Source organism: Leptonychotes weddellii, chromosome 9 (assembly GCF_054177405.1).
Source record: "Leptonychotes weddellii isolate Sample4059 chromosome 9, ASM5417740v2, whole genome shotgun sequence".
NCBI classification, from domain to species: domain Eukaryota; kingdom Metazoa; phylum Chordata; class Mammalia; order Carnivora; family Phocidae; genus Leptonychotes; species Leptonychotes weddellii.
In genome coordinates this window covers 20,904,091-20,928,154 of record NC_138377.1, presented here as the reverse complement: position 1 = coordinate 20,928,154, position 24,064 = coordinate 20,904,091, and the positions used below count along the sequence as shown (strand labels likewise).

The 24,064-nt window shown below is 38.8% G+C and overlaps 1 protein-coding gene across 9 annotated transcripts in view; it reads left to right on the top strand.

Moving 5' to 3' along the window:
- Positions 1-24,064, top strand: part of NRXN3 (neurexin 3) — a 1,456,830-nt gene that overhangs the window by 534,019 nt on the left and 898,747 nt on the right. For 8 of the 9 annotated variants that reach the window (XR_014148330.1, XM_081830131.1, XM_081830129.1 and 5 more), the window contains 2 exons: positions 614-817; positions 7,023-7,049. Coding sequence is in view for 8 of the 9 variants with exons in the window: in XM_081830131.1 (XP_081686257.1) it covers positions 614-817; positions 7,023-7,049 (231 nt within the window). In the remaining variant the exon portion in view is untranslated. The remainder of the gene's footprint in view (positions 1-613; positions 818-7,022; positions 7,050-24,064) is intronic. The other variant, XM_081830134.1, reaches the window with a different exon arrangement.

The following is a 24,064-nucleotide window of genomic DNA, read 5'->3' as shown; positions in this document are numbered from 1 at the left end:
TTTTTTTTTTTTTTAAGATTTATTTATTTGAGAGAGCGAGAATGAGAGAGAGAGAGAGTACATGACGGGGGGAGGGTCAGAGGCAGAAGCAGACTCCTCACTGAGCAGGGAGCCTGATGCGGGACTCGATCCTGGGACTCCAGGATCATGACCTGAGCCGAAGGCAGTCGCCCAACCAACTGAGCCACCCAGGCACCCTCCTCTCGTCCTTCATGAAATACTTTCAGGAGTCTAAGTTTCGTTTAATGCATTTTTGTTTTGTCTATAGCACATGACATTAAATCACTACTATGTGTGGGGAGCATTTTCACGTTTGTAAAACATCTTCCCATCTCTTATTTCATTTGGTACACTTGATAAGTCTGTGAGCATGGGAGGGCAGGGACCTGTGCCACTGTATGCCTTTTAAAGGCAAATAAGGAAATAGAACCTCAGAGGTTAAGTGGTCTTCCTAAGGTCATAGAGCTTAAAAGTGGTGACACTGGAGGTCTATCCAACATCAGTCACCTGGCTACAAATTTCACGCCCTCTCTACCCTACTGTCCTTACCCTGTAAGCAAAGGGAAACTCTGATATCCTTCATCCTGACAATCCCTTCCGTTCTTCTTTGCAGAGGCATCCATCTTGAGCTACGACGGCAGCATGTACATGAAGATCATCATGCCCATGGTCATGCACACTGAGGCAGAGGATGTGTCCTTCCGCTTCATGTCCCAGCGAGCTTATGGACTGCTGGTGGCTACTACATCTAGGGACTCTGCGGACACCCTGCGCTTGGAGCTGGATGGGGGGCGTGTCAAGCTCATGGTTAACTTAGGTATCGTATGAAGTACCCTCTGTCACTTTGTTTGGGCTTGTCTTCCCTTTCTTTTCTGATTTTCATTGGTTTGATTGAATTCTTTGTTTGTTTCTTAAAAGTTAGCTGCTCACCTCTTGTTTAATAGACCAAGGATAAAACCCAACAGCAACAAACACCTTCTCCTTGTTTCTGCATGAGGTTTTGATGTCAGTTTCTGGTTTCTGACAGTGGTGGTTTTTTTTGTTTTTGTTTTTGTTTTTGTTTTTCCTAGATTATTTATTTTTTAAGTTTCCTTTCTTGGTTTTTTGGAACCGTTTAGCTTTGTGTAAAACACGCTACTTTGGTCCATCTTTTGATCAGTCACATTGCCATCAAGTCCAACTGCTTGGTCACCACTCAAAACAGTCAAACCTGAGGGCAGAGATAAGACAGCAAATGGAGGCAAAATGGGAGGCTGGGGTTGGAAAGAACTAAGCTTTGTGAGCAGGATGAGAACTGCATTGTTTATTTCCCCACAAATGGGGAATTCTGGTGGCACTGGTATTTCTTTGTACTTTCTCCTAGTGGGAGGAGTCAGATTGTTTCTGTTGTCCCATTGGAGAAATAATTTTGTAAGTTTATAGAGTCTCTGACACGTGGAAGGAGAATGTAGCCCCTGATATGTATCCCCTTCTTCCTTCCTGACATTCTTCCCCATCGTCTAGCAGCCCCTTTTATCAAGATTGTTGTTTCACACTGTTACTCACCAATTCCTCTGTCCTCCTCATGTAATACATATGAATTTTTCCTTAGTATTGAAAAATTACGACAGTTTCAAATTTACAGCTTTATTGGGAGAGGATCTGTTCTTCCACTGTAATTATCTGTAATAGATACTTTGTAAACTCCCCTCATGATGGCCTCACATTTGCTCCTGCTACTGACCTTCTTGACTGGATTCTAATTGATCTTCTGTGGAGGATGGGAACCTCTTGATTCCTGGAAGGAAAGAAACCAACCTCATTCCTACTCAGTAGAAAGTCAGTGCCCTCTGTCAACAGGATGAGTGGTATGGCTGAGTCCAAGCTTTCTAAGCCATGGATTTGTTTGGGTATATAGCATATGTTTGGATACAGAACTCCTTTACAAAGATTCCAGTGGAATGGCTTGTCAGAGGCATGGGGAAGACATGATGGACAAACATACCAGATACAAGACCATATAAAACCTTAGATGGCCTAGTGGGGAGGTGGAGTTTGGAATCCATACCAGTCTTACCTAATGTCAGGTTGACTGGTTGCACTTGGAAAATGCCTACACTACGATCCTAAAAATCTCTAGGACACAGAGGACTGTTTTGAGCAGTGGCTTTACTTATGTCTTTTTTTTTCTTCCAAATTGCAACTTTTACAACACTATGCCCTTGTTCTTGTCCAACCTCACTTGATTTCTGTTGTCAGTGTGTCTGTTGGTTTTTCTTTGGTTTGTGTATATGTGTGTTTGGTTATTTTGGGTTTTGTATTTCTTTTTGCTGGATCTCTGTGTTCTTGAGTTTTCAGTCCTCCCCACCATCAGCCATGATAAATCAAAAGATGGTATTCAACCCTTCAAAGGCCCAAAGCCTGCGGCCCGCATAGCAAACAGCCTTGAGAACAGAGCGTACTGAGCAGCCTGCAGGGGCTGGCATACCCCTGTCCCTCCCACCTTCCCTTCCCTACACCATCCTCCCCACCTCCAACAAACCAACAAAAGAGTGTATATGATCTAAAACAAACAACCAGTAGCTGATTGTTTACTTCCCTGAAAAATAGCAGAAGAAATAAAAAGAATTAAAAAAAAACCCAAATAAACAAAAAAATGAACATAACATCCTAAATAGTTCACAGAAAAAGATGTAGACAATTTTTAACTCTGAATCTATTTCAAAGTAAGAGAGAAGCACATATATAAGGATGATTAGCACCATGGGATCCTGGGGAAATGTATACTGTCCCTAAACAGAAAATAGATTTTCCTTCTTAGATATTGTTTTATAAAATGAGAAAGCCAATTGTGGTAGGTCTCATATCTTAGAAGAAGATACAAGTGGGGAAAGATAAAAGGGGATGAGGAAGGAGATGGACAGATTCTCTTTTACACACATGCACGTGTACGAGCACACGCGGTTAGTAGAGTTCCCATGTGTATTCCTAGAAACATTATTTTTCTATTTTAAACTTTGCCCCAAATCTGGGAGAAGTGCCTCTCAAAAAGACTGCATTTGCATCTTGATTCCTTCTAGCATACACTCAGTCTAGCTCCTCCGAAATTGAGATATCTTAGGTAAGATGGAGTTGGAGAGCACTGTACTTTTCAGAAGCAATCATGATTTCTTTTTTTCCCTGAAGAGTATGGTTCACCAGAATGACTGGTTTGAATTTATTTACCTTTCTTTCAAACCTAACATGGAAAACCGAACTGAAATTCCCTGTGCCTATGTATACAAAACTCTTTACATTCATGCTTTATTTAAAGGTTCTCTTTTCCTTTCCTCCCCAAAATATACCCCTTTGTGAATGTTTTCTCCTATTATGAGTTCATATTTCCCTTTACTTAGTTAAAGAAGAAAACATGTCTAAGCAGGGTTTGCATTCACACTCTCTGCAAGAACTAACTTCCAATGATCATTTTGTTCACCATTTCAGTTGTGTCTCCTTTCTAGACTATGCACAAATGATATTACAGTTTATTTAAAATTGGTTACGTATATAAGCTCATGATATAAAGCCTAGTATATATTTCTCTGATGTAATATATCCATCTCCTAAATGTCAAGGAGACTAGGCTTTCCTAAGGGCCTTGCTCTCTGAAGACAGCTGGGTGTGGTAAGAGCAGGCGTGAAAAGCGTCCTAAAACACACAACCTGTTTTTGAAAGTTGAGAGATTGGCTGTTGATCAATCATATTTTGATCCCTTACAATTAAAACATATAATATTTTGTTATTATAGTATATTTAAATATTCAAAAACCTTATTTCAGTCAGCCAGTAATTTTGTGAGATAAACCAAGGAAGTGTTTTTATGCTTACTTTTACAGATGTGAGACAAATAAAGAAATGTAGGACTTTTCAGAGCTAACATAAAAAGTCGATAGTGGAGCTGAGACTAGAACCCGGGTTTCTAAAATGCTGAGTCAGTGTGGGTTATCTGTTATCTCCACAGGTCAGTACTGTGTGGCTCAATGATGTGGCAGCCTTGATGACTTCTAACTGCTTTCATGATGGTTAACTTTTAAACATGCACAGAGGGAGTCTTTTTTCCCTAGTGCCTGGTTTGAATTGAGCCATACGGCTGAAAAGTCAGTCAGTATTGGTATCTCATTCATGGCCCTTCTGAATCCTCAGCAGAACACCAGCAAGCCTTCTTCAATGGTGGAGGCTCATAGGGAGTGTCATGCAGTTTGGTTAGTTGTATTCAAATTCTCCAGATGCGCTCTCTCTCTCTGGCAACATGGGCTTGCTGACAACTGTTTACAGTATGCATTGTTGAAAACATACAATTCCTAGAAACATTCACCTCTTCCATGCTCTCAACCCAAAGCTTATTAATCTAGAAAATAATAATTTCTCATTTACTAAAATAAAACAAAAAAACATCTAAATGAAACAGGATGAACAACACAGACATACACAGACACACATACACCCCTCAGATACCTTGCCAAGGGTAAGGCAGAGATTGAACTTTGGCTGCTATTCAAGATAGATCTAAGGAAGTTGCTTTTCCAGCCCAATTCCCTGGATTCACTTTTCGTTAAAAAATACATCCTCACTATCAAGACTACCCTCTCAGAGCCTATGAGCAAGGCACTGGGATAGATTTTTTTTCTTGAACCACTTATTCTTCAGGTAAAATATCAAAATAATTCATCACTTCTTGGCTTAGCCAGTTGTCTACCACCTGGAAAGCTCCAAGTCCTCACATTGGTTTAGAGACACCATTCAGTTCATGGAACCATTTGAGTGAACCCAGCACCTCTCTCTAGACCAGGTCCTTGTCTAAGAATAAAATCCTCAGGGTGCCAGGGTGGCTCAGTCCATTAAGCATCTACCTTCGGCTCAGGTCATGATCCCAGGGTCCTGAGATCAAGCCCAGCATCGGGCTTCCTGCTCAGCGGGCAGCCTGCTTCTCCTTCTCCCTCTGCTCCTCCCCCACCCTTGTGCTCTCCCTCAAATAAATAAATAAATAAAATCTTTAAAAAATAAAAATAAAATCCTCAACAGCATAGAAATGAAGGAAGACAATGCCTTCTTGTTGACAGTTCTCAGGTTTGTTGCTTTAGGCCCACTCTTTCTCGTCCCTTCTCTCTTAAGCATGCCCATACAACTGTTTCCCCTCTCTCCTGAATACATCAGGAAGGGGCATTTCTCCAGCTTTGGCTGATGGCAGGTGCAACCCGTAGCTGAAGCCCCACCCCTTCCTCCCTACTTTGCCCTTCCCCTTCCCAGTCCTCACCAGGGGAATGGCCTCCTCTGTTTGGTGATCGTACCAGTTGCTCCAGGGCTGTTTGCTCCCACTTTTCTGTTGCGGTTGACGACACATGACAAACCTAACCGCACGAAACCAAACCCAGATTTTTCTCAAGAGATGTTCTTCTGGGGAACAAATAAGCATACCACCTCCTTCCTCAGAACGATTGGGTGTTCTAGATTTCTCCTATCTGGATTTCCATAGTTTCATTCTGCCCTGTCCTTTGCCACTGGTTCCTCTTTCACTTGCTTACTTAAAATGGTTTACTTTGGGAAATTCAAATGGTGGCATTATCCTTTAGGAGTCCTCCAAAACTACTGGGTTAGTCTTAGGCAGAGGAGTTCAGTTTCTAACTGTATTTTTTTCCTGTAACTTTTTTTCTTCTTCTTGTCTTACTTTTACTTTTTAGTATCCAGCTTTAAACAAATTCTTATGGGAATTCCCACCATGATAATTCAAATTTAGTTTCAACTGGGCAACTTTGTCACAACTAATCTGAGACCTTTTTTAACTGTTCTACCCAATCCCCTACAAATATAATCATTGACTCTAGACCTTTTGCGCTGGGTGTTCATGACTCTAAACAGATATTAATAAAAGGATAGATACTCAGAACTCTGGCATAGGATACCCTGTTGGGTTACCAGGACTGGAAGATTAGCACCCTTTCTTCCCTCTCTTTCCCATTAAAAAATGTAAAAACAAAGAATTTTCTTCCCTCAAGATGCAGAATTACAGACTGAAATAGGTAGGAGGTCAAAGGTGCCCAAGACCTCCTCCCCATATACCTGTCTCGCCTTCTCCTTGAATGCTGTAGGCACTTGATTCAGTCTGAGCATTCAGGCAGGAAGGCGAAGATGGGCTTCATGAGTGGGTTGGTCTGGGAGCCTTTGAAACAGTAGCAGAGAACCCCATCAATTGTGATAATAGCATTCAATTCCTTTTACCCTACACCCAACCCCACCTCTCTAAAATCTGGGATGGGTGTTTGTGCGGTTAGCTGTTTGCAAGTGGCCATTTTATGACAGGAAATGACCAGGTGGTATTAACCCTTTCCTTATCTCTAGGGATAATGGCACGTCTGCCTATGTAAATTTCTATAGCATCTGGGGCCCTAGCAAAGAAGAGGGTGGAGGGAGTTTGTTTTTAGAAAAAGAGAAAGGGTTAAATACTGCACTGAGAAACTTCATGGACAGATTTTTTAAAAACATAAACAATGTGTCAGATTGGTAATATATCTTTGGAAAACTAATATAAAAATTGTGTTGATGCTATTTTTAAAGATAAATTTTAAGAAAATCATTATAGGGGGAACTAGAATATAATCTGCATTTGGTGGAGAAATTTTTACATAATTTTCCAAGTTGAACAAAATTAATATTTCAAAGTTCAGGTTTGAAATACTTTATATAAATGAGTAGGTTTTTGAAAAAAAAAAAAAAAAGGAGCAGCATACTCGGTGTCTATTGTGGATATATATGTATACCAGTATATATCTTTATACATATGTGTATATATATGTGTGTGTGTGTATATATATATGTATCCAACTTTACTAAATAATATACTGTACATATACACCCACCCTTAAACTTGTACATACTGTATATATATAAAATGGCCACATTTCTTGCGTGTGTCTGTCCCCGGAAGGGTGGACTGATTGTTTTTGGATGTCTGCAGCTGTTACCTTGAAGGATGCAATTTCATCTTTCATTTATTTTTCCCCATCTAGACTGTATCAGGATAAACTGTAACTCCAGTAAGTTTTCCCTCAAGTTTCATTTTGTTCTTAAAGAAAAGAAAAACTGACTTTATTTTGTTTACTGTTTATGAGCTGTTTTTTGTTTGAATTATTTTCTGTTCTGACTATGGAGTTGGGGGGAGCTGGGGTTGGCAAGATGAAGGGCTGGGGTGAGGGTAACGGGCTGAGTGTGGCCCAGGGCATGGTTTCTGAATTGGGGTGGGTCCTCTCTTCTTTCCTTGCATTTGCTCTTTATGCAGAAAAGGAGGAAAGGGCACCTGGATAAGGGAACAACTTGAAAATGAATTGAAATGGTAATTTATTGTTTTGGGGGAAATAATCCTCAGGGGTGGACCAAAAACATTAGAGCAACCAGAATGCACTTCTCCACTACTGAAAGCTTCAGAAAATAAAAGCAAAGTTCATGACCCAGAAGGTGGCTGCCAACTCTGACATTTCTTTCCCAGCATTTATCACTGTAGGGTTTTTTTTTTTTCTCAAAGGGCGGGCAAAGCGTTGTTCTTGGTGATAATGCAACATTTTAACCCAAGTCTTGAGACACGTTCTGGTTCTTCTGAATGAAAAATTACAGCCTATTATATTTACTTTATCCCATTCAAATATTCTGGTTCTTGAAGAAGGGTGTTCATGAAGTGCAGGCTGAATAGCACTCACGTATTTCTTCCTCTGCCTCAGAAATGAACATTAACTGGAGTCATGAGGTCAGAGAACCGGAAGAGAAAGAGGAAGGATGGGCAGGAGGGAAAGAATAGGTCTAGTTGACAAAAGGAAGAAAGGAAGAAATCTACTTTGAGTCTTAAAGCATCTTATATCAGTTAAGATAATTAAATAACTAACTAGGGTAATTAGGGCAATTAGCTATAACAAACAATGCCAACATTTCAATGGCTCGACAGAAGACAGGTTTATTTCTCCTTCAGGCAAAATTCAGTGCCAATGCCAGCTCTCTTCAAGGAAGTAATTCAGGCATCCAGGTCTCTTTCATGGCCTGGGTTCACCATCTTGGAGTTCTAACTTCCAGCCATATCATAGGGAAGAGGGAAAGAGCTTGGATATAATGCAGTGTGTTTTTATTGCCTTGCCTGGAGTGATGGACATCACTTCTGCCCGTATTTTCTCAGACATGACTCCATCCAAAACCCAAAGGAAGCTGGGGATATGTTCCTCCTGTGGATCTGGGAAGATGAAATTAGACTGATTGAGCACCTAACACACATGATTCTCAGTATGACCCCTTCATTTTTTACTTCTTTCCTCATTAGGGCCTTTCAGTAGGAACAAATTCAGAAAAGGAAATAATCCAACTTTTATGTTTCATTTGCTGCTTTATTCAATCATATTTTATAGGTGCTACTGGTTTAACCTTCTTTCTTGGGAGATTGATTATCAGAATGACAAACTAATAAAGCCCAAAACACTTTTTGGGGGGGCCAAATGTTCCATGTAAATTAACAAAGGAAAAGAAATGTAAAAAATTGATATAAACAAGCACTTCCTAAAGTAGAGTGCTTTATGCTTGTCTTGGAGTCATTTTCAGTTAATTTAAGCAATGTCCTATTTTGCTGTGTTTAAACATTTCTAATTAGCCAGAAATTTCTCATGATATTTAGATCATTAAAAGGCTAATTGAAACATCCTTTTTTTTCCCTAAAGACTGGCATTTTCTCTTTCTTCAAGCAGCTTTATTGAGATATAATTTCTATACCACAAGATTCATCCACTGTAAGGCTACAATTCAGTGATTTTTATTTAATGTATAGAGTTGTCCAAACACCACCACAATCACATTTTAGAACTTTTCCATCACCCCCACCCCCCAAATTTTCCTCATGTGCATTTGCAGTTAATCCCTGCTCTTACCCTTAGCCCTATACAACTGTCAGTTTGCTTTTATCTCTATAAATCTTCCTTTTTCTGGACTTTTCATATAAATGGAATCATATAATATGTAGTCATTTGTGTTTGGCTTCTTAAAAAAATTATAGTTCATTTATGGAAAGCATGAAGGTGGAAAATTTTCATTCTAAGTTGAACTTAGCATCTTCTGGCTTAGATACTTATTTGCAGAATAGAGAACTGAAGGAGTTATTTGATCGGGATATCTGGACTTGCTTTCTGTGCTCTATCCACACTTTATCTTGCAATTAATTTCACATATATTATCTGATCAGCCATGAAAAGTCATCTTTAGACACATTCCAGAATTCTTTATTCTAGGAAGGCAATGCCTCTTTTTTTTTTTTTTTTAAAGATTTTATTTATTTGTCAGAGAGAGAGTGAGCACAAGTACGGAACGGCAGGCAGAGGGAGAAGCAGGCTCCCCACTGAGCAGGGAGCCCGATTCAGGGCTTGGTCCCAGGACCCCGGGATCATGACCTGAGCCGAAGGGAGACATTTAACCGACTGACCACCCAGGCATCCCATGGCAATGCCTCTTTTCCAGGACATAGATGCCAGCAGGTTTTCTAAATGTGATAAAAGATTTTCTATTCAGAGCCCCCAAAACCATCATTGAGAAGAAATATGTCAGCAAATATGTGTTCCCTACTTTGATCACAGTATAGAAAGAGTATAACTAGTTTTAGTTCGATACTTAGGTAAAGAGCCAAGATTGGATTTTGGAAATCAATTTTGAATTCTTAAGATAAACCTTTAACATACTGAGGAAGTTAATTTTGGGGAGAACATCAGAGGAAGAATACATAGTGCCCACTAAATGAACAGTGGTTGAATAGAAACCAAAGAAAACAAAACAAAGCAGGAGTCCTTTAATCTAATACCTTGAGTGCTGAGGTATATAAATGTGCACCCAGGGGAATGAAGAGTCACAAAGTGAAAGTGACATATTTTCTTGAAGTCAATTTTAATTGTTGATTTGGAGTAAAAACTTGAATTGAGACCAAAGTGATATGTTATGCCGAAGAATGCAAATAAGTGTGAATCTTATTTAGTTTATGAATCTTAGGTTTTAAGAAAAACTAAGAATTCAAAGACATAATTTTTATCATGTATCTTCTTTTTTCCATCCCTGGCATTATTGGCACTTGGGTGGAAAAGTTCGAGAAGGCTAGGCAACTAAAACAGGTCCAGGTAATCAGAACTTCTCAAACCTCTCTCCTTGTGGACTAGATGTCAAAGTTCATAGTTCAGTCTGTTCTGGGATCTAAAGCTGTTTTGGTAATAGGTGGGCAGATCCTTCCTTTTACCCAGTTTTTGTGATGAGATTGATTTGTAGCCTGAGTTTCAGAGGGAGGGATTTTCCTGTTATGTCTCAGGTGTCATTTCAATATAAGTCAGAGGGTGTTATTACTCACGTTTCAGAACACAGCTGCTTTTTTCCCTTGAAGGGACATACTGAATTAAGCTTTAACCACGTTTGAATTTAAGTTCATGCACTTTTCCAGTAATCCTTTTTTAGAATGTCTGTCCTCTGGAAAGTCAGGTAAAATACAGAATGACATCATCTATGTTTTTCCTCTTCATCTGCTGCAAAATGTTTGGGTAAATGGCTGTTTCCAAGGGTTTGTGTGACACTCTTTAGAGAAAAGAGCATGAAAAAGAAGGATGATCTAGTGTAAGGAGAAGACAACTGGCCATAATAGAGGATAGTGATCTTGAATGAAAGTCTCTTTCTTTTGGCCCTTGTTATCTGGTCCTTCTGTCAATGACTTTGGCCCAGCTCTGTGCTGAGTGTTTCCAAGAAGAGGAAACAGGTTTTTTGTTTGTTTTTTAATCAGCTTCTCTGCCTTCCTTCCTCTTTCTCTTTTCCAATGCTTTGTCGTTCCCCATAAGATCTATGATGTACTTATCATTACTCATTCTAAATCTTGCTATCCCTGCTTTCCAAATTGTCCAAGAATACCACAGATAAATTCTTCTCTGGCTTCTATCTCCAGACATATATTAGAGAGTATACAAATCGAGGCCTTTGGTTGAAATTGGGACATTGCTGGATTTGATTGAATTGGCAGGAATATTCAAAAATATAAAATCAGGAAATTTCCAGCTTAGAACTTGGTTTTAAATTGCAAAAGATCAACAGAGTTGGCAGTCATCATGGTGATTGAACTACAGGGTGGCCTGGAGCACTGCTAAAGAAAACAGGGCTACTTTCTGGGGAATTTTGGAGAAAATCACCTGTTCCTACAGTTCCAGTTCCATGAGGCTGGCAGTACCCTAAGAAGTGTGCGGTTCTGAAAACAGGTATGGACTTCTTATTGGTCTCATGGATGTTTGCTCAAATCAAAGTATGGAAAAAGGTTTGTTGTTTTTCACCTTGTCTGATTTTGACTCTGCCCTTTGATTTCCTAGCCCCTACTTTATTCTCTCCCTTTCAAGCTATGTGTAGCACAGCTTGAATGAATATAGTATAGTCATATTAATGACAGATGAAGACAACATGAATGACTATAATGAACATATAAGAATAACTATCAATTTCATCCTTTTGTTTTTTAGCCTTTCCCTTCTCTGAAAGGCTGATTCCTCTGTGTATGGTCATTTTCTCAGTCTTTCTAAAAAGAGGTGTATATATCATATGGAAATTGTGAGTTTGTGTACATGCCTGATTATTTAGGGAGATGTAGGAACCCCCCCCCAATTACGTTGACCTTGAAGTCTTTATTTATCTGTAACAAGGTTCAGTGTTTTCCTCTTAGATATAAAGGAGAAAAGAAATAGAGTGCCATACAAAAATATACTTACCTTAAAACACTCAGTGTCATCCTGTAGTCACTTGTGTGAGAGAACAACTTTGATAATCCTGTCCCCTTCCACAGACTCTGTTATCTTTGAATCATCATAGAAGTGTACAATTATATAAGAGCTATATGAAAATAACATCATAAGGATATGATACCTCCAAGTCATACCTCTAAAGGCTACTAGTATTTACTAAATATCCCTTCTCTCGCACCGGTTTGCCTAGCAGTTGTTTTTTTGCCTTTTGCATTAGCTTCTGTGCCTTAGGCTTTTTTTAAGCAGACTCAATTTCCAATGTCTTGGCCAAGTCAACAGTGTGTGGGTGTTTCTTGCTTAATATAGGCATAAATTAATAGGTTGGTGAAATGCAGTTTATTACACTAGGCTTTTGGGGGTTTTTGCTTCCTTTTTCTCTTTCTTCCCTCTCTATGGTACTGGACTATGCTATTTCATCTTTAGGCCTAGTTTATCTAGAAATCCCAGAGCTGAATTGTTTAGCTCATCCCATTAACTCAGAAACACATACCTGAGGTCCACAGGAAGGCTGACTTCTTCACTATTAAAAGTCTTCTGGGAAGAAAATTCTGAACCCTCTTTGGTATTTGTTCCGAGATTTGGATAACCATGACTGTCAGTCATTTGCCTGATCATATCACTTAGCGTTTTAGTGGAGATGGAAAATCACAAAGCGGGATCTTCTGTATAATAATGTATTGTGTATCAAACTATCAACATCACACCTGAGAGTTTCTCTTTCCCTACTAAATGATTATGCTCTACTTTTCTCAAAACCTGATTTTTAAAAAATAATACATCATTTTTTCCCCTTTGGAATGTTTTATATTTTTTATAACATAAAACACTTCAAGTACAAGTTTACTAATAGTATAAATAATAGCCAGATTTGAGTATGATAGTAGGATGCTTCCTAAACATTTAATATTAAATTCTTCTTAATAAATACTAATTCAGGATTTTTTTTTTAAATAGTTAAAAAACTGTACATGGAACAAAGGAAAAGTAAAAATTCTCACTCTTATCTCTTTCTAGAACCCAAATTCTCTTTCTCAGAGGCAACCAAAATTATCAGTCTTTTGTATATTCTCTCAAAGATAATCCATGAGTATACAACATACAGTTATAACCATATTCCACCCCTTTTTCCCTTCCTTGTCCTTAACACAATGTTAACACATTCTTCTGAATTTTGCTCTTTTTCACTTAAAATATTTTAGGGACTATTTCATGTAAGAATATTAAGGTCTCCTTTATTCTTTTTAATGGTCACATAATACTGCATTTTATGGAGATACCATAGTTGATTAAATCAATATCCTACTGATACACATTTAGATTTTTTCCAGCTTTTTACTACTGCTAAAACTAAAAAACAAACAAACAAAAACACATGTTTTTGTTTATTAGTCTTTGCAGGAATGTCTATCTGATAAATCCCTAAAAGTGGAATTAACTAGGTCAACAGATAAGTGCATTACAAAAACTGATAGATATTGCCCAAGTGCATTCCAAAGAAGTTGTACAGATTTACGTTCCTACCAGCAATATGTCAATGTTTGTTTCTCCTTACCCTCCCTACACCATATTGTCAAACTTTTTGTTCATTTTCTCAAAATACTCTTCAAAATGTTGCTGTCACATATTCCAGGGAGAGCCATTGTCACCCTTTTCCTTCCATCCTTTTACTTCTTCAAGTATATGTAGGGACCATTGTTATTCAAAACTTGGGTGCCGACTTCTCCCAACTTCTCCTAGAAATCTTTAAATAGAAATCTCTTATAGCAGCATTTCTCATGTTAATCTTGTTTTTGTTTTCTAGTAAGCACAGGTATTGTAGAAAGGTGGCAATATGTTATAGTAATTTTGTATGATTTCCCTCTTAGGCTCCTCTTATCTATGTTAGAATCTTAGCAAAGAGGCACTTTAGTGCAATTACCAAGAGCAAGCAGGACTGTGGCACCAAACAGCCTGGGTTTAATCCTTGTCTCTACCACTAGTGATCTATGGGTCTTTGGACAATTTATTTCCACTCTCAGTTTTCTCAATTGTAAAATGGGTGTGATTACAGTGTCTACCTGTTTAAGTGAGAACAGAACCTAGAACACAATCTGTGCTGTATGTGTGGTGGTGGTGATGATGATGACATCATGATGATGACAACTGAAAAGATGATCTCTTGAGAACTATACTTGTTCAAGAATGGATGGTATATATTCCTAAAACTATACTTGGTAGCTTAATAGATGCCTGTAAAATAAGCATCCTACTTACTCCATCAATTACTGAGGGCAGTAGTAAACACTTTTCAAGGCCATCAGAGTTGCACTGGATTCTGCATCAGTAACATTATTAATAAGATAATGGATACGACCATCATGGGGTCATATTGGGACTTTTTTTCCTCTCAGTGCATTTTGATAAATAAAAATTTGATGTTAACCCAAAACTAATGAAAACATTTTAACTTCATGAGTTCTTCTGTGTTTGTTTCTGGAACCTTGGTATCATTTTAATAAACACTTAATAGTGGTCTAAAGTGCAAATATCTGTGAAATGCACAGGTCTGAGTAGATGATATCATCATATTTGTCACTTTAATATCTTCTAATATCAATTTCAGTACTCTAAATAGGAACCAAAATAAAGTTGAGTCAGAGTAATGAGAGTTTTTGAAGCAAGGGTATAGATTTCTGGCTAAGAATGTTACTGTATGTTCAGTTTCCTTGGCGCATTCCTTTTATGGCTTTAAAAATCATCACATTCACGCAGACCGTGATTAGAAAGGAGAGCTAGTTCACCAAGAGGAGAAAAGGGCCATCTTCTTTTTAGGAGATCTTGTATTTTGGTTTCACCCAGTTTGTTGAAGCATAGTATGATGAGCCAATATGTTAAAGATTCACACTTGGACCTTTGGGTAATTAAAATCATGCACATGCCGTACAAAGGCTGGTGGCTCAGTCTTTATCAGATCCATATGTGGTGCCCATTAATAGAAAACTAATGACCATTTAGCAGTTAGAACTACAGTACCATCCACCCCCAACTTCTGGGAATGTCCTTTGAGAGCAGATTAAATGAGACCCTAAAAGAAGAAATGTCTCCTTCAGTGACGCTACCCAAGGCCACTTTTTTTCTGATTTCAAAATGGTCCCTGTGCTCTGGAATACAAATATATCATCTTTTGGTTTGCTTCTCTTGTGTACATTGAGCCCCTGGTGTGGAAGAGTCCTCTCAGGAAGGTGTTTTAGCAACTGTTCATCTGGATTTTAGAAAAGGTAAAGGGATTGAGATCAAGTGCCCAGTTAAAGAGTAGGTGGGAAGTGAGAGTGACACATTAAATTATAAATAAGTGGCTTCCAAAGGAGAGTGTGTTTTGTCTCATCCAAGGCAGAAGCAGAGGAAGTAGCAGAGGAGAAAAGAGACTAAGTTAAAAACACAAGATCTCACAGAATGTATAGATATAAGCAAAGTTCATTGAGTTACTGACTTCTAGGAAAGATTGCTAAATAAAGGAGTAAACTTTCTCTATCTAAACATCTTAAAAATAGGCAAACACCTTACCAACCTAGGAATGATCTACTGTGAACTACCCAGGTGAGAGAGGTGATGTAGACTCCCAGAAGTGTTTCCCAATCACAGTTCAAGCCACTGGAATTAATCGTGTTAAATTAGTGTCCATAGTTTGGAGACCTCTGCATACATTTAGTGGTATCTTATGTTAGCACAGCCTAAAATTTTTGTGCTGATGTTTGCCACTGTTTGATTTTCATGACCTGAAGCTACCTTGGATGTAGTATATGCTCAATACATAATTAAATCAATGAGGTAATGAAATGTGCCTATCCCTCTATCTTTTTTTGTTTTGTTTTGTTTTATTATGTTATGTTAATCACCATACATTACATCATTAGTTTTTGATGTAGTGTTCCATGATTCATTGTTTGCATATAACACCCCTCTATCTTAATTTATTATTTATACAAATACTCTTAGTAATCACCATAAGAGATATAAGCTGACAATTGTAAGCTATGACTCTTTGTCTTGTTGTCATTCTATAAGGAAGAAAATTAACCAAGAATGACTTTGTTCTTTTATCCCTAAAATCTGAAAGGATATATTATTACTTTCTCTGTAAAATAAGGGATTTTAGACAAAATGAAGATTTTCATGAGGTCTCATTTAGCCAGGTTTTTGTTGAAATCCAGAAAATTTCATGAAGGAAGATGAGTATTAGTAAATACTATATGTTGTCACTCTTCCTCATTCTTCATTCACTTATTCCAAGAACATTTATTGAGAGTTAACTGAATTCCAGGTGTTGATGTCAGTTTTAGGGGTTTATACTATGAATTTCCAAGGAAAATGCCAAAGGAATCTAGAAGACTGAGCACCCCTTTTTTCATTTTCTCTTTCTCTCTCTTTTTTTTTTTTTTTTATAAAAGTTTATTTATTTGAGAGAGAGAGAGAGAAAGAACACAAGTGAGCAGAGGAGCAGAGGAGGGGAACAAGCAGACTCCACGCTGAGCGCAGAGCCTGATGCGGGGCTTGATCTCACCACCCTGGGATCATGACCTGAGCCGAAGGCAGACGCTTAACCATCTGAGCCACCCAGGCGCCCCCATTTTCTCTTTCTCTTATAGAAATTGGAACTCAGGTGCATGTACAGATGGCCCCCAACTTATAATGACTCAACCTCTGATTTTTTTGACTTTACAATGGTGTGAAAACAATGCCACTCAATAGAAACTCTATTTTGAATTTTGATCTTTTCCTGGGATAATGAGAAGCAGTATGATACTCTCTCGTAATGCTGGGCTGTGGCAGTGAGCTGTAGCTCCCAGGCAGCCATGCGATCATGAGGGTAAACAAGTGATACATTTACAACCATTCTCTGTTTCACTTTCATTACAGTGCTCAATAAATTACATGAGATATTCAACACCTTATTATAAAATAGGCTTTGTTAGATGATTTTACCCAACTGCAAACAAATGTTCAGAGCATGTTTAAGGTAGGCTAGGCTAACCTGTGATGTTTAAGTTAGGTGTATTAAATGTACTTTAAATTTGTGATATTTCCAACTTACGATGGATTTATTGGGTTGTTTACCCCACTTTTAAGTTGAGGAAGGTGATCTATGTCTCTCAAATCCAGATGAGTTTTTCATAGATTTTGTTTAGGGATGGTTCATTTCAACATTCAGTTCAACAAAATAGTTTCTTTTTTTCACAATACATTTGACCCTTGAACAATGTGAGAGTTAGGGTGCTGACCTCCTTGCAGTGCAAAATCCACATACAACCTTTGACTGCCCTAAAACATTACTACTAATAGCCTACAGTTGATCAGAAGCCTTAATGATAACATAAACAGTAGATTAACACATTTTTAAGTTATATGTATCATATACTGTACTCTTAAACTAGAGGAAAGAAAATTATTAAGAAAATCATAAGAGAAAATACATTTACAGTAGTGTACTGTAAAAAATCTGCATGTAAGTGCACCTGCACAGTTCAAATGCATTTGTTCAAGGGTCAACTGTATATGTGTATTCCTTGTGTTGAGGTCCTGAGCACTGGTCTACTTAGCTAGATTTTTTTTCCTGATTTCTCTTTTTCTGTTTTTGGCTTGCCTTCTCTCATCTGACCACCTGCTTGGAGCCAAGCACGGTGTGTTCCTGCTTTCCTTTCAACAGCTGTATTTCAAGCACTGTGATTTTGAGTAAAAATGGTGTTTCTGTTTTCCTTTCTAGTTTTTGAAGTTTTCTTTTTGTACTGTGATCCATTTTATCTGTCTAATTGCCACCGTAATATTTGTAAGGTGATAAATTCAATAAGTATTAGTGTTAGGCACAGTTTGTATTTTGAAAATTAGGAAGGGCCACTTGATCAGTGAGCTGTAGGATGTGCTAACATTATCAACCAAACCCTCCATTCCTGTTTGGTGATAAAATAAACACATCAATGGATCTACTTCCCCATAGTGCCTAAAAATACGTGTATGTGTGTGTGTGTGTGTGTGTGTGCGCGTGCAGGTGTGACCTACTGATTCAGAGCATCTCAATACAGTTTTTCTCAATTTTAGCGTCAATTTTGGGAAGAAAACTTAGGGATCAGGGGTTGTTGCTTTTAAAAGAAATGGAGTCATTTTTCTGGCTGTTCTGTTGACTCAGTGACTAAAATCACAAAGCTTTTTAACATAGAATTTATTGGAAGTTAGGGAAAGAAACCTTAAAGGGATATATACATTTTCCTTCTAAAAATAAAGTTAGAGTAAATCTGATTATATAATAACTGAACATGAAAAGATGACACTGTTATCCCCAGAGCTTTGTGCCAGTGCTTTGTCAGAAGCAGTGTTCATGGTGGCTTCTGGAAGGGCCCTCATTAGGGAGTGGGAAGCAGGAGAATATATCAAGGGGTGAAAGCAGGAGGTGTGGAGTTTAGTTATAATGATCTAAATGTCTATCTTCCTGAATGGCTGAAGTTACATTGCAGTAGAAAAATGTTAAAAGGCCTATGTGTTCCAGAAGAGAGACAAATGTAACGGAGGTCGTGTCTCCGGAAGCAAAGTCTCGAATGGTTATGAGCTCAGGGTCTTCCCAAGACGCCTGTGGGAGCACATATTTTAATAGCACCCTATTACAAATGGGGAAACCACAGCTTATGGAATCCAAGTGCACTGTATAAGGTCTCAGAGTGATTAGTAGCAGGCTTGAGTCTTCATAAATCTCAATTTCTGATTCTTAATCAAATGAGCACTCTTTGTCACCAAAGTCAAATTACCTTATAATGTTACCACAGGATATTTTTTTTCTTCAGAATTAGTAAAAAGAAAAAAGCTGGGGGGAGGTACCACTGCAAAGGTACCAGTTAGAAAGGATATGATGACCTACACTCTTAGATGTGGGATGAACAGCAACAGAAACAGAATGAAATTTAGTTTTGAACCTAGGAGATGACAGAAATAAAATTGGCATTATTCACAAGTGTGGGCAGGTTAAAATCTACTGCATAAACAGAGGGCTCCTCCTCTGTTCCAGAGGTAATAAAAAGGAAGAAAATTGGAAATACTGAAGGGGGGAGGGAAGAAAACCCCTTTATTTCCTGTGAGTGGTTTTCCTGTGATGGTCAGTCTGGAAGCCCTATTCCTTCCCTCCCTCCCTAGAACCCAAGGGAAAGGAACAGCCCTGCTGACCGAAATGAGGATGCCCGCAGGGCTGGGATGGTGAGAGCAGCAGGGACAGAAGGCTTGAAAGGAGCAAAAGCAGCAGACCGCAGGAACAAATGTGTGCAGGATAGGCAAAGCTGAAAAGAAAGAAAGGGCATACAAGTATCCCTTATGGAGAAGGGTCATGTGTCTTATCACTATAGAAAAATTCTGTGTTTTTCTGATCTCACAGAGGGGAAAAAAAAATGCAGAAGAAGATGAAGACATATGATGAAGCCATTGGGCTAGGGGGTGGCTAGAGGAGGATTACCATTGTCTTGTGAGAAGAAATGGATATTTGAAATGAAACTCACACGATATACCTCTCAGTAGTTGGGATGTTTCACTTAACTGTTTGATTCACTGATTGTTATTTACAAGCAAACCCTTTTGATAAAGGAACCAATTAAAAGAAAAAGCTTATCAATTGTCAGAAATAGAAAAGCTAGATATTGTACCACCCTGATGACGGGGTAAGGTACTTGTCTGTGGCTGAGTTTTTCCACAGCCCTACACACCTGGTAGAAAACAGAAGAGTGAGGATCTCATGATTAACATCTCAGAGGCATGAAAATTGAATGCTGAGTGAAGACACTACTCCATTCTTCCCCTTCTCCAAGTTTTCCCTGAGCCCTTTCACTCCATTGCAGTGAAAGTGGATGCTAATCCATACACAAGGACATATGCAATGAAATTTTGAAAATCTTTGCTCTTGTTACAGAAAGTGCATCAACGTCCCAGGTGGCTACTAGTTACAGCAAAAAATAATAGCAAAGATTGAGTGTTTTCTGCATGCCAAACCCTGGGATGAGCACTTTGCTTGCATAATCTTGTTTAATCTTCATTCCAGTCTTATAAAGGAGGTGTTATCTTCATTTTAGAAATGAGACTTCATTATGCAAAATGCTTTGCCCAGCTTCAGATTCAGTCTCTTTGATCCCAAAGCCACGGCTGCTCACCATGGCCCAGAGTACCTCTTCTGCTTAGATGCTACAATGTGGATGCTCAAGTGAATGCAGTCCACCACCCTCAGTCAAATGCTGATGGGACTCCTGAAAGATGACACTTCTAGTCACCAATAAATTGCATTTTTTTTAGGTTAATCTTTCTGTAACCTTGGCCTTTCCAGAGTCAGGCTTCCTTCGCTCAGATTTATGGGTATATTAGTGTCCCATTCTTGTTCATAACTAGTCTCTAAGGCACTGTTTAATTCTATGACTGAAAGGTCCTTGCCATTTAGAGATGCATAGGGGATGAATTAGGAATGATAATACAGGCATGGGGATGACTAGGAAGAGGGTAGTGCTATGATGACCTAAGTGATCATTGCTCAGTCATCCTCTGTGTGTCCAGTGCTTTGTTGACCTTCCTTTGGTAATATTGGTATTCCCTGTCTTTGTCTCTTTCCGTTATACTCTAGCGCTCTTGTCTTAGCAAACAGAGTATAGTTACTCAAATTCCCTGAGCTCTCTACACCGGTGTCCCTGCGTTCATGCTTTGTGTTATGCACTATACACCATTTCTCTCTGTATCTGCCTAGCCGACTACTGCTCATCCTTCGTGACACTCAGGGGTCACGATTCATGAGAAGACTTTCCTTTTACCCCTGGCATGTCAGGTTTTTCCACCTCTAGGTTCCCATAGTATTTGGAATGCATGTCTTTCAGAACTCATCACATTCTTGTTGCTTTACTTGGCTACCTGTGTATCTCCTGAACCAATCTCTGGATTCCTCACAGTTTGGAAAAAGTGTCCTATTTATCATCGGGTCTTCCCTGCTTACAACAGAAGCACACCTATGGTTGCCATTAATGCACATTTGTTTAGTTAATCAATAATGACAAACTTAATGACTTGAAACTTTGGGCCACAGGAGAAATCTGCATGGATGAGTATAGATCTCTTAGAGGAAAATTATTCCATATTTACAAAGAGGGAAATCTCAGTAGCTCCTAGCTTGCCATGATAAGGACATTTGTCCAACTCCTACAGAGAAAATATGTTTTTAGAAATCCTTACTAAATACCGCTACATTAGAAGGCTAACATTTAATATGAGGAAATGTGATTTCGGAGCAATCGGATTATTCTTTCGCCTAGTGGTTCAGAGACATTTAATAAAGGCACAAGTTACCTTTGTGGAGTATTGCTTTGCACGTGGCAGAGTGTGTTGGTCTTATCTTACCTACCCTGGATTTTTAACCTATACTCTTTCCTGTACTATTGTTGGAGGCCTCCGTAAGCTTCAAAGGAATCTTAAGGAGAATAAGGATGATTACTCAGAACAGAAAAACAAAACACAGCTGCAGCAGGAGTGGCAGAATTCCATAGTGGGGAGGACAGAACTTTTAGGCTCTGCTACTCATTAGCTCTTGTTTTTATTATTGTTATTATTAATGTTATGTTTTTTAAATTCAATTGATTAACATATACTGTATTATTAGTTTCAGAGGTAGAGTTCAGAGACTCATCAGTTGCATAGAAATCACGTGCCCTCCTTAATGCCCATCACCCAGTTACCCCACCCCCCCACCTGCCTCCCCTCCAGCAACCCTTAGTCTCTTTCCTAGAGTTCAGCCTCTCTTATGGCCCTTAGTCCTGAGGCAATTTCTCTGAGCCATCATTATTATTAGTAATTGCTGTAAAATCATTTGATGAAGAAGAAAAATATCTGAACAGAAGCCTAGCTCCCAACCATGTGATTTCCATCCCAGCATTTAAACAGGCACCAAAGATCCAGCGTCGTCCTATGGCCTCGTCTCTCATGGCTTGAATTGCTCCTTGGTCATTTAAACTTATAACAATAGAAACATCAGTTTCCCCAGGCCTCTTAGCTACTTGTCTAACCTTTCTGATTTGTCACAGGGAATTGCTGCTCTTGCAAAATATTTTATAGGAGACAGGACAGAAATTGGCGTTTGAAGAAGTGGAGTGTATCCAAGATATCTTCCACACTTTTCCTGGAGGGGTTTTGTGGCAGCTGGTTTAGAATCTTGTGTGAAATTAATTCAGGCCTTTCTGTCCTGCTCCAAGTAGGCTCACATTATGAAACAGTAAGGGTCATCTTACTATATGTTGGCTAATTGAATTTAAATAAACAACAACAACAACAACAAAAAAAAACAGTGAGGGTCCTCATCTACCAAAGTCACAGGGACCAAGGGTTTAGTTTAATCTCCGAGGGGTTAAGCTGTCCCTGGTAAAGTTTAGTGGTGCAAGTGATATGCAGTCGTGTGTTCCACCACAAGGAAATACACACAGAAGAAAAACAGCAACAAAATCACATGGACTGACATTTAATGAGCATTTATTTTGGGCCAGGCAATATTTTTAGTTGTTACATATATTATATCCTGTAATCCCTACAATAATCGTATGCAGCGGTCAGGACCATTTATGTAATTTGTGGGGCCTAGTGCAAAATACAGATGTGAGTCCCTTGTTCAAAAAGTAGGGAAAAAGCATTTCCTTTTTTATTTTTTCCAGTCTCTCTCAATCTGTTAGGGTGTTTTGTTTTGTTTTGTCTTAATGTGCTTCTAATGTGCTCCCTTCAGCAGGAGGATATTCCTGGGGTGAGCACAGACCCTCACAGGCACTCAAGACTCCACCCCATGGCTCTGCCAGTGGGGGCGGAAAGTAGCAGTAGTTGCTGGGTAGAGGTGGAGAAAGCAGGTGGCCAAGAACTTGTCCTGGGGAGATAAGACCACTTGGGAGCCAAAGTTCCCATTGAGAGTCAAAGTTCCCATTGAACTTCACTTATAAAACGGAAGTTCAAAGATAAAATTCTTGGGAATTTTAAGACAGTGACTGCAAAGCATTGAACCCCAAACCCACAGGACTCTGTGTGACCATACTGGTTACCTACTTATGAGGCTGGCTCTGCAAATAGATACTGTTATTTGAATTTTACAGATAAGGAAACTTCAATGATCAGAAAGTAGGGTTTTTTTGTTTTTGTTTTTGGCAGCACATTTGTCCATCCTGTAATTACTAAAATGTGTATACTGTGCCTATTATAGACATTGTGGCTTGTTCTAAATTTTGGTAAACTTTTAATACTGTGTTTTGTAAATTCCTAATTGCTCCTGAATGTCTTTCCTCAAGGTCAAGGATAAACTATGAATCCTATGAATTATTCTTTCCATAAAGGTTTGCATACAACAATGCATCACATTTTCCCAGCCAGTGGAAACTATGCTTTATTTTTGAATGTCAATATCTAAGAGACTGAAGCCTTTGGTGTAATTTTGCCAGTAATAATCAATTTTTCCTGAATGGGTGTGATCAGTAGTCACACATGCCCATGTTATGAGGTTTTTACTTCCCTTCCGCAACAATTTTCTCCCTCTGGTCCCCAGTTGTGAATGGGAGATCAAACTCCAAGTCCATTTGTACGGCACCTCTGCCTTCAAAAGTCTGAATTATCATTTAATTTCTCTCATGGATCATCAGAAACTAGAAAACAGAATTTGGATATCATCACACGAATGTACCATTGCTGCAGAAATCCCTGGGACTGAGAGGGGGAAGAAAAGAACATTCCAAGAATCACTGACCATTCATACCATCTTTAGAACAATGCTGTCCCACACCCCGGTCTCTGATTTGTTATTCCATATTCACCTTTATCTAATCTAAAGATGAACAATGAATACCCTTCAAAGGGGATGAATGATGAGAAAACTCACATCAGTAGCTCCCATCAGAATATTTTAAAGGAAAAGCTCTGTTCTTTCCAACAGATTCTGTAGAATCTTTGGAACAGAACAGGAGTAAATTGGTTTCAAGTTAATAAGTGAAAGCAAAACACTTGCTGTGGCTATAATGAGTGCCATTCCTAAGGGCTGCCAGACCATGCCATTTTTCAGTGTCTTTCTGGAAAGAATAATTTATGTAAGCTTCCACTGAGCAGCCGGTACTGGCTGGGCTTGCCCCTGCCTGCCTTGTGATTTGGGGCACTGCAGTGTGAGCTGACATGCTGTGCTATTTGGCTGTCTCAGCCTCATGGCCAGCTCTTACTCAAAACAATGTCAGGGGACTATGACAACATCCCTTCGGGGATCTATGCTAGATTTCATG